The sequence below is a fragment of the Orbilia oligospora genome, assembly GCF_000225545.1.
Source record: "Orbilia oligospora ATCC 24927 unplaced genomic scaffold scaffold00007, whole genome shotgun sequence".
Taxonomy (NCBI): domain Eukaryota; kingdom Fungi; phylum Ascomycota; class Orbiliomycetes; order Orbiliales; family Orbiliaceae; genus Orbilia; species Orbilia oligospora.
In genome coordinates this window covers 1180721-1191526 of record NW_011645564.1, presented here as the reverse complement: position 1 = coordinate 1191526, position 10806 = coordinate 1180721, and the positions used below count along the sequence as shown (strand labels likewise).

The 10806-nt window shown below is 44.7% G+C and overlaps 3 protein-coding genes across 3 annotated transcripts; 1 reads left to right on the top strand and 2 right to left on the bottom strand.

The window, feature by feature from the left end:
• Positions 1 to 3560: 3560 nt before the first annotated feature.
• AOL_s00007g329 (uncharacterized protein) lies at positions 3561 to 6290 on the top strand (the record flags this gene model as incomplete). The annotated part of the gene is made up of 3 exons (XM_011120230.1): positions 3561 to 4362; positions 4419 to 4541; positions 4594 to 6290. 3 exons carry the CDS (start codon positions 3561 to 3563, stop codon positions 6288 to 6290), a joined length of 2622 nt encoding a protein of 873 aa, XP_011118532.1.
• Positions 6291 to 7196: 906 nt separating this feature from the next.
• On the bottom strand, positions 7197 to 8686 carry AOL_s00007g328 (uncharacterized protein; the record flags this gene model as incomplete). Its single annotated transcript, XM_011120229.1, has 3 exons — positions 7197 to 7992; positions 8097 to 8181; positions 8503 to 8686. 3 exons carry the CDS (start codon positions 8684 to 8686, stop codon positions 7197 to 7199), a joined length of 1065 nt encoding a protein of 354 aa, XP_011118531.1.
• Positions 8687 to 9157: 471 nt separating this feature from the next.
• Positions 9158 to 10806, bottom strand: AOL_s00007g327 (uncharacterized protein; the record flags this gene model as incomplete). The annotated part of the gene is made up of 5 exons (XM_011120228.1): positions 9158 to 10037; positions 10105 to 10208; positions 10277 to 10433; positions 10522 to 10657; positions 10791 to 10806. The coding sequence occupies 5 exons, from the start codon at positions 10804 to 10806 to the stop codon at positions 9158 to 9160; spliced, it is 1293 nt and encodes a 430-aa protein (XP_011118530.1).

Below are 10806 nucleotides of genomic sequence, written 5' to 3'. Positions count from 1 at the left end.
CGCAAAGGATTCGAATTCCAGGACCCGTTAGGTTATGCGGTAAGACGAGCGATCTTCGTTCGCTTCGATTTAAATTTAATCTCCTAGCGAAAGTTTTAAAACAGAAATGCTGATATTGTGGGTCCGTCACGTTGGTCTCGATTGAATTCGTCGGTTTAGATGATATTCCAGAGAACCTTTGCAAGAAAACCTTTCAGGAGGAAAATGCTTTAAGCATGCGGAGGGTTTTAAGAAATCGCAGACCCCAAAAATCGGGGAGAAAGGGGCCTGTTAATTCCGACTCACGACCGCGGAATCAATGTTCTGCATGGCAAGAGAACCTTCACAATGCGCCTGCACCGCTATACCAGACCGAGACTTTGTTCGTCCGCTTCCTTGGCTCAGTTACACGAAATTGGCCCCTAGTTTGTTGAATTTGCCCCCCGAAAAACGAGTGCCGGCGCCCCTTGGCGCCGAGCGGCTGAGAAGGCTTCTCTATTCACCCCATGAAAGAACCAATAGCGAGGGTTTGATCCCGCCAATTAATCCTTCGGCGTTTCCAATGTTTCCGGTAGCTGATTCGTCCCATTCAGATATTTTAGTGTGGATTGGGGATGGCCATGATGGACTTGCACTTGCATGTGCATGCAGCTATCATGTGCTGATATATATATATATAATATCGACAGCCTTATCTTCGGATTTATAATATATTCTCAACCGCCTTTTACATATATTGCTATCAGGTTCAGGGTCGACTCGATTTTAGAAGGAGATAAATATCTTGGGCTATTGCAACAGAGCTCGGAGTCTAATGTCTGTATGTACCTTACTTAGTTCTAAGGTATTTGATATTTATAGCGCTTGTACTTATATAAAGACTTGCATCCTAAGGTTGCAGCTATTCGAATGGACCAAATCCCAGTTTTTGTAAGATTAATATCATCTTCCATCACAGTAGGTTTACAGACCTGAGATCGACTTAATTTTCAACTATGAATATGTACGTTTGTTCCGACCAAAGGATTTCAAGGCCGGCTTATTATATATAATGTTCTTGCCACCCTTAATCGCCACGTTTGTAAATGACCTATGGTTATGTATTCCCTTTTAAAAAGGGCATGTTTTTAAGAATATTAATGTTGCAAATCCTGACATGTATGTGCGCCTCAAAGCGTTTGCGACTTTAAACCCATCGCCTAGCCTCACCAATTAACTTAGTACAGGGGGTTGCAGTATTATTGAGCTACCATCTGGTATGCAGCCTTGTCGAAAGTCTGACTAGGTTAAATATCTTTATGACTCGTAGCTCAACTACGTGTAAAGATCTGTGATTATAGATTAAGATTCGATCAGCCTAACACCAGTATAAATCTATATAACCGCAAAATCTGCAGTTATTAGTATTACGCGATGTACTAAGCCATGAGCCTTGTGGATACAATATTTGTATTGACATTTGATAGCAATGCCATAATTGGATTCGAGGCTATGCCACAATAGCTATGGAAATTTAAATAATTTCAACCTATAATTGTACATTATACCAGGCAAATGCAATGTAGCCCCGCACCCAGCTCCATGTCATGTTGACCAGAATTGAATCAGCTATGTAGTAGAACCAACTGTTAATTTAATATTCATTGTGGTAGAGAATGGATTCCACCAGTCAAATTTTAATGGTCAACGAGCTTGCCTGAATACCCAACCTCAGCAGCAATTAATTTTGGTTTACGAGATAACCATACCTACCAGAAAACATATTCCTTTCTTTTTAAAAATCAAAAGTCAGTTGCGTAGTAGTATATACGTATGATGTATCCTAGTCTAGATGCCGTCCAACAGTAAGACGGGCAGGATAATATAACCGTAACGTTTCAAAGTTTCAAGTCGTACGTCTGGTACCATGGTTGTTTTGCATTATTGTACAAAAACAGTACTATGCAATGCTGTTTGTACAGCTGAGTATGCAAGCCGATGGCACAGGTATTTTCGTTTCGTTTCTAATGTTAGTTGGGGTACATGTAGTAGTTGTGGATCCACGGCCGGAAGGAAGCTTTACAGTTGATGGGTAAATAAATTTGATATTTTGATTCCGCCCATTGTATATATTGGCCCACACGTTATCGAGACTCGACTCCTTCGTATTGGCTCTGCGGCTTCTAGCCAAATGCGCCGCAGGCTTAAAACCTCATTCCTTCTGGATTACTTTGATGTCAACGTGACCTGGCCGGTAAGCGTCAATGTATAACGCTCCTGATCAAACTAAATGAGGCCAGCAACTGATAATGCAGATGGGTGGCCGGCTAGTGGAGCATCAATGGCAGTTGCCAGTGTTACCAGCCAACGTCACTTCCAACACAAGCAACGTCGACGGCAACACATATCGAAAATACACAACGTCGTCGAAAACAGGCCATGTTGCACAAGAATTTCAAATCGCTTTATCGACCTTACCATGTAAAAAAATACGAAGCATCTTGACCGAAGAGCCTCCCTTTCATCCCACATCCAAGTTCTTTCCCTGCTGGCTATTTCGAGGTAGTTCGCTTTGTTCAACAGGGGGATCAGAGAACTTGTGTTCACGTTTCTCGGCATTATTCTTGGCTCTACTCAGCCGCACCGCGAACCCTTGCTACTCGGGCAAAAATAGCAGTCTCTTTTTTGGTTGATTTGTGAGATGCGGGCCCACAATGGCTTCCCCCACCTCTGGTGTACGCACACTGTCGTGCCTCTTGCTGAAAGAAGGTTTGCCTGCCAAGGTTTAACTTGCATGCTTCCAAATACCGATATGCTGCAAGCTTATGGGCGGTCGAGTATTTCCATCGGTGCGCAGTGCACCTTCGCTTGTCGACTGTCAAGGGCGAGCGATGTTGACAAGATCTTACTGGAAAAATTGGGACCGTAGTACAAAAGGGGTATTATTCACGATAGCGAATCCCCGGCATGTTGACATCCTGACCTTCCATCCAAGAAATCGCTATCGATTAGCATTCATGGTTAATTCTACAAGATGTATGCAAGCTTCGACCGGCAGCGCTAAAAAGCCGGTGACGAGACAATAGTGGGGATCGAAGGCATCCCTCCTTGCAGACGCAACTCTGGCCCAGAATTAGAGATAGGGACCCTTGTCAGTTACATTTTAAGGTCATTATTCCGCCGGCCATCCTTTAACCTCTTATGTGCAAGTCACTTCGCGAAAAAGCTGACAGCTTGAAGTTCCAAATCTGAAGGGCTGAAAAGAAAAAAAAGTCTGCCTCGAACAATACATATTATAGTCTGACAGTAGAGGTGCAGCTCTCGAAACCTCCCCTCTTTCTTCCTCTTCCCTTTCGGCTCCCTCAATTCTCTCATGCCGAGATATTACAGATGCAGGTTCCACAACGATAAGCAGCGGAAAGTAGCCTAGGGACAAGACTTTGGAACCCATCCAGTGCCGCAATTCTCACGAATATACTCCACCGAGCCTACCATACAGTATTTGGTTATACAACCTCTAAGACACATACAATTCTCTGTCACCAACTTACCTAGCAGTTGTTCTATTCAATTACGTCTACTAAAACCCGACCGCCGTCAACATGGATCAAAGCCAGGACCCGTGGGATCCAACGGGAAACAATACCCAACAGTACGTTTCAAATCAGCCAACAGCAACAACGCAAGCTTCAGGTGCATCAGAGACGCCGAGCCGGCCGACAAGACCTACATATACACCTTCCACATCTACTTCGTCGATTCCTCAATATCATGCTGGAAGCAGTGGAGATCACTCGCATCTGCCTAAAATCAATAGACGGCCGGTTGGAGCTTCGAAAACACCATCCGAGTCTAGTAATTCGCCCACAGGTACAGCGGAAACAGGAACCGGGACGACAGACTCACTCATCGGTGGGCGCGCCGGGACTCCACAGGACGAAGAACATTACGAAGGATATTACGATTTCCCAGGCCATTTCGGACCAGATTTTCAACCTGCTACCACTCTATATCCCAGCCAGCCGGCTGGACCTATCAGAATTTCGTCGCCATCTTTTGATGCCGCGGGTAACCCGCAGTCGCCCGATGAAAGTGATCCGGAGGCCGGTCGCACCTCGATAGCAGCCCTTGCTGCTGGTGTTATAGGAGCCGGGGCAGCAATGCAAGGCAATATCACACTAAATCCTTCCGGTCAACCATCGTTCTTGCAAACCGGAAACCCCGATTCTGAGGTTATCAGAAAACCAACTATGGCTAGGAGGTTATTTGATCGCGGAAGCTCAACGCTGCAAAGGATGAAGACAGGAGCGAATAGGAAATCAAATCCTATTGGAGATGGTGCTTATTTGAAGCTCCAAGATCAAGACGAGGAAGATGAAGATTCTTCTTATGGTGGGACAGGGTGTAAGTCAAAGCGTCCTTTACCAAGCGTGATCTTCCTAGCTAATCTTTTTCCATAGTTGATGTTACGTCTTATGATAGTTTCCCGCTCTATAACGACGACAAAGGGTCGGCTACATCATATGGGAGCCGAGGAATCGAGCTTCGTGGTCTTAAACATCAGGGTAGTGCTATAGATCTGAGTAAGTAAGCCATTTAGGGACCCCTTCCAATAGAAATTAACGTTATTTTTAGGCGATCACGAAAGGTCTTATGCAATCAGAAGCGGTGGAACATTCTACGGACAGGAACTCGCCATCCCAGTTGATCTCGATCCTCCAAACTGGCGTCCGTGGGAAATGGACTGGCCATACCTCACATTCTTGAACCTTTTAAGTTTCGGTCTTGCAGGTGTAACAGAATACCTGATTCAATTGTCGGACTCCATAGGCGAGAAAGGTTTGATCCAGTACAAAACAGCAAGGGAGGTCCCTATCGACGAGTGGATAGCTTGGAAATACACACCAACGATTGTGGGTGTGATATTCGGTGTTTTATGGCAGGTTACAGACACTGAGGTGAAACGAAACGAGCCATACTACCAAATGTCAAGACCCAACGGTGCTATCGCCAAAAACTCACTGAACGTTGATTATTTCGAATTCCTTAGCTTCTTGACACCATTCCAAGGAATAAAGTACCGACAGTGGGCAGTAGCATGCAGCGCCATCTGCTACTTTATATCTTATGCCATCGTTCCAAATTTGCTTGGAGCTCTGCTCGATACCGAAGACCTGAGCGATGAAGAAAAAGCGGGCGGTAATGAGAAATACCTACGAGTCGACTCTAGGTACGCTAGACCTCTAGAAGCAATGTTTCTCGTCGTTGCTATTGCCGGGGTGTGTCTACAAGTTCTTCTCATGCGCCGTAAAAGCGGTCTCGTGGGTGATGTCTCTGGTATTGCGGGTATTGCAGCTATGGCCAACAAATCCCATATTCTCATGGACTTCAAGGGGCTTGACGAAGCCGACGAGAGACAAATCCATGACCATCTCGCGAAACGCAGATACCGACTTCATAAAATGTCCCTGTATCTTGGTGCTGACGTTGCCATGGCCGACCGCCCCGAGTTTCACGAGTCAAAACGGAAAAAGATCAAGAAGGAATCTCCAAATCACCCCATATTCACCTTTCTTACTGCAATCCCTTTCGCAGCTTTCCTCATGTCCATTCTGGCTATCATGCCAATTCTTTCCTTCACCGATGGTGGCAAACGTTTTATCGACAAAGTTCCTTTTACCGCTACTTTCCTCGGTATTCTTATCAAATCTATTTGGGAGGTTCTCGACAAGCAACTTCGTATCATTCAACCTTTTCGCACACTTAGTCTTGGTAACGCGATGCCGAATGTCCTCACCCTTGACTACACCGGTACCATTCCCGGGTGGGTCACCATTAAAGCAATACAAAATCGCCACTGGCTTCTTGCTCTCGTAACATTCAACTCCGTACTCATCGAGATATTGACTGTTACAATGGGTTCTTTCCTCAATCGTTCAGCCGATGATGAGGAAACTGTCACTTCTATCCGAGTCTCTTTCGCATTGGCGACGGTAATCTGTACTGGTCTCATTGCAACTCTCTTCCTTACCGTCAAGCGCCGCAGAGTTCCATTCCTCCCTAGACAAGCCGGAACAATCGCGTCAGTTCTTACTTTCATTCACCAAAGTAAGATGGTTACAGATTTCGAATCCATGGAGCAATGGCCAACATGGAAGAGAGAAGCTAAACTCATGGAGATCAACAAACGCTACGCGTTTGGTTGGTTCAGTGGCAGAGATAAGCAGATTCACCTGGGTATTGATCAATGCCCGATCAGCAGCAAGTATGAGTATGGAAAGGATTACAAACAAGGAGTGGTCGCTACTGTTGGAGACTATGAGTACTACTAAACACTCCTCCAGACCACTAAACACTTAAGCATTTTTCATCGTTTATTTCTTTTCTTTCTTTCTTTTCTTATGGGGCTTACGGATTCATGTTTCACGAGACATACATTGGTTGCATTCACTGATCTTATACCTTCCATCTTTCTTTAATTTTATTTTCTTTTTGTTATTTACACGAAACTAGGTCACTTGCAGGCTAAAGCTATCAATGCATAACCGGTCTTTTTTGTTGGGTTAGCGCGCTGCGCAAGGAAGTCAGCGCGGAGATGCTCGAACGTTCAGCATATTTGGGTCTAAGGAGTTTTTTCATGCATTAATTCTCTAACGCATTTCCTTCGATCCCCTATTCCCCTCTCTTTCATTTATCTCCTTATTTTTCTTTCGGCGTTTATCTCTATTTTGATATCGGCGTTCCATACCAAAAAAAATTGATATGATGAGTGTTTTAAGTACAGCATATATACAAAAACCATATAGACAGGATCTATAGATATCAATGCGGCAAATTCCAATCTGAATCAAAACATTTTATTGCACGTTTTTTAGTACAAATTTAGCCGACTTAGATGCAAACACATGTTTGATCTCACGATGAGTAAACGATTTGCATGAATCTCCACGACTTAGTAATACAATCTTAGGTGCATGTAAAGTTTGCTCGAAAGCTATTATAGCTAGTAGATTCGAATATACGAAAAACCCGACACATTTTTTTTGAATGGGTTACACAAAGCGCCCTTGAGTCTTGGTATGGCCTTTGGAAGCGAACAGGACTTCTGTGCACTGATCATGTGGCCACGGTATATATACAATCCACGCTATAGGCCGTCGTATCTCGAGATAAAGATCAATTTTATTGATTAAAATCCTGAACAATGCTTCTACCACACATCATCCAAATATAGTGTACTAATAAGGGGGCCACACAGCGAATAACCTTACTTCCGCCAAAAATCTTTGCAGGCACGGGTATTCAGCCAATGTACGAGTAGTCCTGCCATACATGATTGAAGTCGAACAAGTCACAAACCTTCCGAATTCACCATTTTCGCATTTTATCTCTCCGCTAGGTTCTTCGATTCTACAGCTTAATAGTAGGTTTGAAGAAGGGGGTTTAATAGCGAAGAGATAACCTGCGGCGTAAGGAAGCCCGCCAGGTGTTAGAAGGTAAATGCTATTCGTGCCGTTGGATAAAGCACCACCGGGAGTGAGAGTAAAGATTGTAGGTGGAATTGCGGGGTTGGTTCCCGATGTAAATGATAGCTCTATACCGTTATTTTCGGTAGGGGGTACTAGAAGGTATTGGCCGTTCCAAAAATTTGTAGCTGAGACTCTGATTGCGAAGCCTGTGGCGACGGTTTGAACGGTAGAAGTTTTCGTGATTGTTGTAGTCGTTGTAAGAGTTGGTATGGTGATATAAATTGTGTTTTCCAGCACTCTTATAGGAGATTCGACTGTGGTCACGGTATGGGTGGCTCCGATGCAGGAGCAGGCGCTTGAATAGCGGATTGAACCGGAACACGGACTTGCATAAGACGGGATTGAGGTTGCGGTGTTGGTTATGGGCTCATCTCGCTTTTCGAGAGTTTGACTGCCAACATCGGGGAGGATGGTGGTTGTGGCGGTGGTTAGAGTCGTAGTGATGGTTTCTGTTATCACTTCTGTGTAGTCATAGACTGTGTATTCTGAGTCGTACCAAGATGTTCTAAATATTGCGTGGGATTAAGTTAGCCAAATGTCGAAGAAAGGTAAAATTGACCTTCATAAACGGAAAAATTGGGGCGCTGGATTTTATTCAGTGGGACATACGATACCGGTGGAGTGACAATTGTAGCAAAATAAGAATTACAGTCTGCAGTGCCAGAGCGAGTGGGGAAATTGGTTGCTCGGATCGCTATATTTTAGTTTGTTAGAGTTATGCGGCTGGAATTTAATCAATTACATATTTTTTTGATATACCCCTGAGGCAATTATCTTCAATGCATTTCGTTGAAGTAGCTGACTGCACGGGTAATGCAGTAACAGCGATAAGGAAAATGCTTGTCGTTAACTTCATAAGTCCCAAGGTGCAACGCGAAATGCTGATACCGACTGTTGTATTTTGTTTCGTATAATTGAGGAATTGGGCGTATCCAACTTTCACAATTGATTGTAATTAAGTAGGGACGCGACGGAGGAGAAATCTAGGATATATATACCCTCTTCGAGTACTGACTTGTCATGAATTTGATCGGCCTCCTCGCACTTCCCGCCCTGTCCCTGAATCCCATGAACGGCTGAACATTTATGCAAGTTGCAATTGTAAATCTGCAGGTGATACAAGCACTGGATTGGCGGGATGGAACGCCACGGGTATTCCGGAAGCGTAGTTTTAGCGAGGGGGCCTTGGCTGCTATCATGGCTCTTACACAATGGAATGGCCCGTTTAGGGATGTCTACTATCAGTAATATCTGTAAGTATGCATTCAAAAGGTAAAGGAAAAAACACGAGTATTAGCACAATTGGAGCGCGATGAGGTAAATTTGGATCAATCTTTGATTTCTCTTTTATTCACGTTAGGAGACTATACATGTACGCAAAAAGCTTAAACATGATGAGTTAATCGCGATAAAACATATTGAGAATCAGAATGTCCGGCATGTTAACAAGGCATGATTAGAAAATGATAAGGTAAAAGAATACGGAATAGGGGAATGGTTTAAAGAGAATTGTTTGAAAATAAAAGGACGGCAATTTGAATCGTGAAGTTAATTACTGTCCAAGTTCCTTCCGATAAAACGAATGACTAGACAAACGGAAATATTAGAAAACTAGACAGTTATAGTATCAAAGGTAATAGGCTGGTTAGAGGGGGACTTACAAGCGGGCTTTAATTTCTCTTTGGGCGCCCGCGACCAGCTCTAGTCTTAAGAGCTGGTGTTTCTTTCTCACCAGCACTGTCTTTACCTGAGATGGTGGCCTTAGTGATACGGCCCCTCTTCTTTGGTGACTCCTCCGGAGCCTCTTCTGGAACTTCCTCGGGCTCGTTCTGCTTAGATGCAGAACGGCCTCGCTTAGTAGGAGCCTCCTCAGCTTTGGCCTCTTTCGCCTTCGGGACCCTTCCGCCTCTCTTTTTTGGGGCGGTTTCGGCGGCGGGCTCTTCGGCCAGGGCTTTAGTTATGGCGGTTTCCTCTGAAGGCTGATCGCTTTTCTTTGATCTCCTAGATCCTCGGCCGGTTGGCTTGCCAATCGCTATTTCTGCTAGCGTATCATCAGCCGTGGGAGAGACGGGTGCTTCGGCAGCAGTTTGATGATCTTCAGAGACCTTGGCTTTCTTAGCTGCACGCCCTTTCTTCGGTTGGACAACTGGGGCTGCTGGGGCTGCTTCTTCGGTTGCCTCCTCCTCCTCCTCTTCTTCCTCGTCGCTAGATTTGCGCTTACGGGCGGTTACCTTCTTGTTTCCGGACTCTTTGGTTTCCCTTTCCGAGACCTTCTTGTTTGAGGCGGGTTTCTTGCCCCTCTTGTTGACTATTTCAACGGCAGGTTCTGGCTCTTCGGGTTCGGCCACGACTGCGGCCTTCCTTCCTCGTTTCTTTGGAGCTGGGGCAATATCTTGTTTCTCTTCTTCTGGTTCTTGCTCCTCTGGCTGCTCTTCTTCTTTGTCTTCATCCTCGTCAACATCTGCAGCTTTCCGCTTCTTTTGAGCGGTAGCTTTCTTCTCCTTGACAGGGGCCTTCTCCTTCTTGGCAGCAGACCTTTTCTTTGGGGTCCTTCATAGGTTTGCAAATTAGATTGGAGAATCATCGATAAGAGTGCAACGGAAAAAAAAAGACTCACTCTTTTTCTTCTTCGGCTTCTTCCTCATCTTCGCTTTTTACAGCCTTCTTCTTACTAGCACGTTTGGTCATTCCACGGGCACCTGGGACATTCATTTCTTTGTCCTGCATCAAAATATATCAGTCTGTGTTCGATCTCCTGCGACTAAGGGTTTAGAGCAGAAGCTACTGACTCCTTTCCAGATGTCATTAGGGACGTGTCCATCTTGAAGACTTTTTAATACTAACTGCTGGTCTGATTCAGGCAATTCTTCATAGCCATCAAGGCTAGTGATGTCCTCACTGATATCTTTCCAAACATTGGCAATGATGGTCGGAGTAACACATCCCCTAATTTTATAAATGTTAAGAACAAGTCTCTAAAAATATGCGGTAGAATAGAATTCTCCGGCTAGAATATATAGATAGAATTACTTACCAGTGTCTATACTGATAGCTTTTGAAGGGACCAGCCTCGAGCCAAGTTCCGAGCCTCAGCTCACCTTTGAGGATCTTGTCGCCGGCTTTTGCGCAAACGCCGCCTTTACAGCCAGCTCTGCCAGTACTGGCAATTTCTGTATTATTTTAAAATATCAGGTTAGAGAATACCTTCAATTCTTTTCTTCTTCTTTTTGGTTTTGAGCTTTGCACGGCCTGGGCTTGAGTTGTCCAGAGGGCGAATTTGGGAGTGATATCATTGCAACTTACCAACGCGATAGGGCAT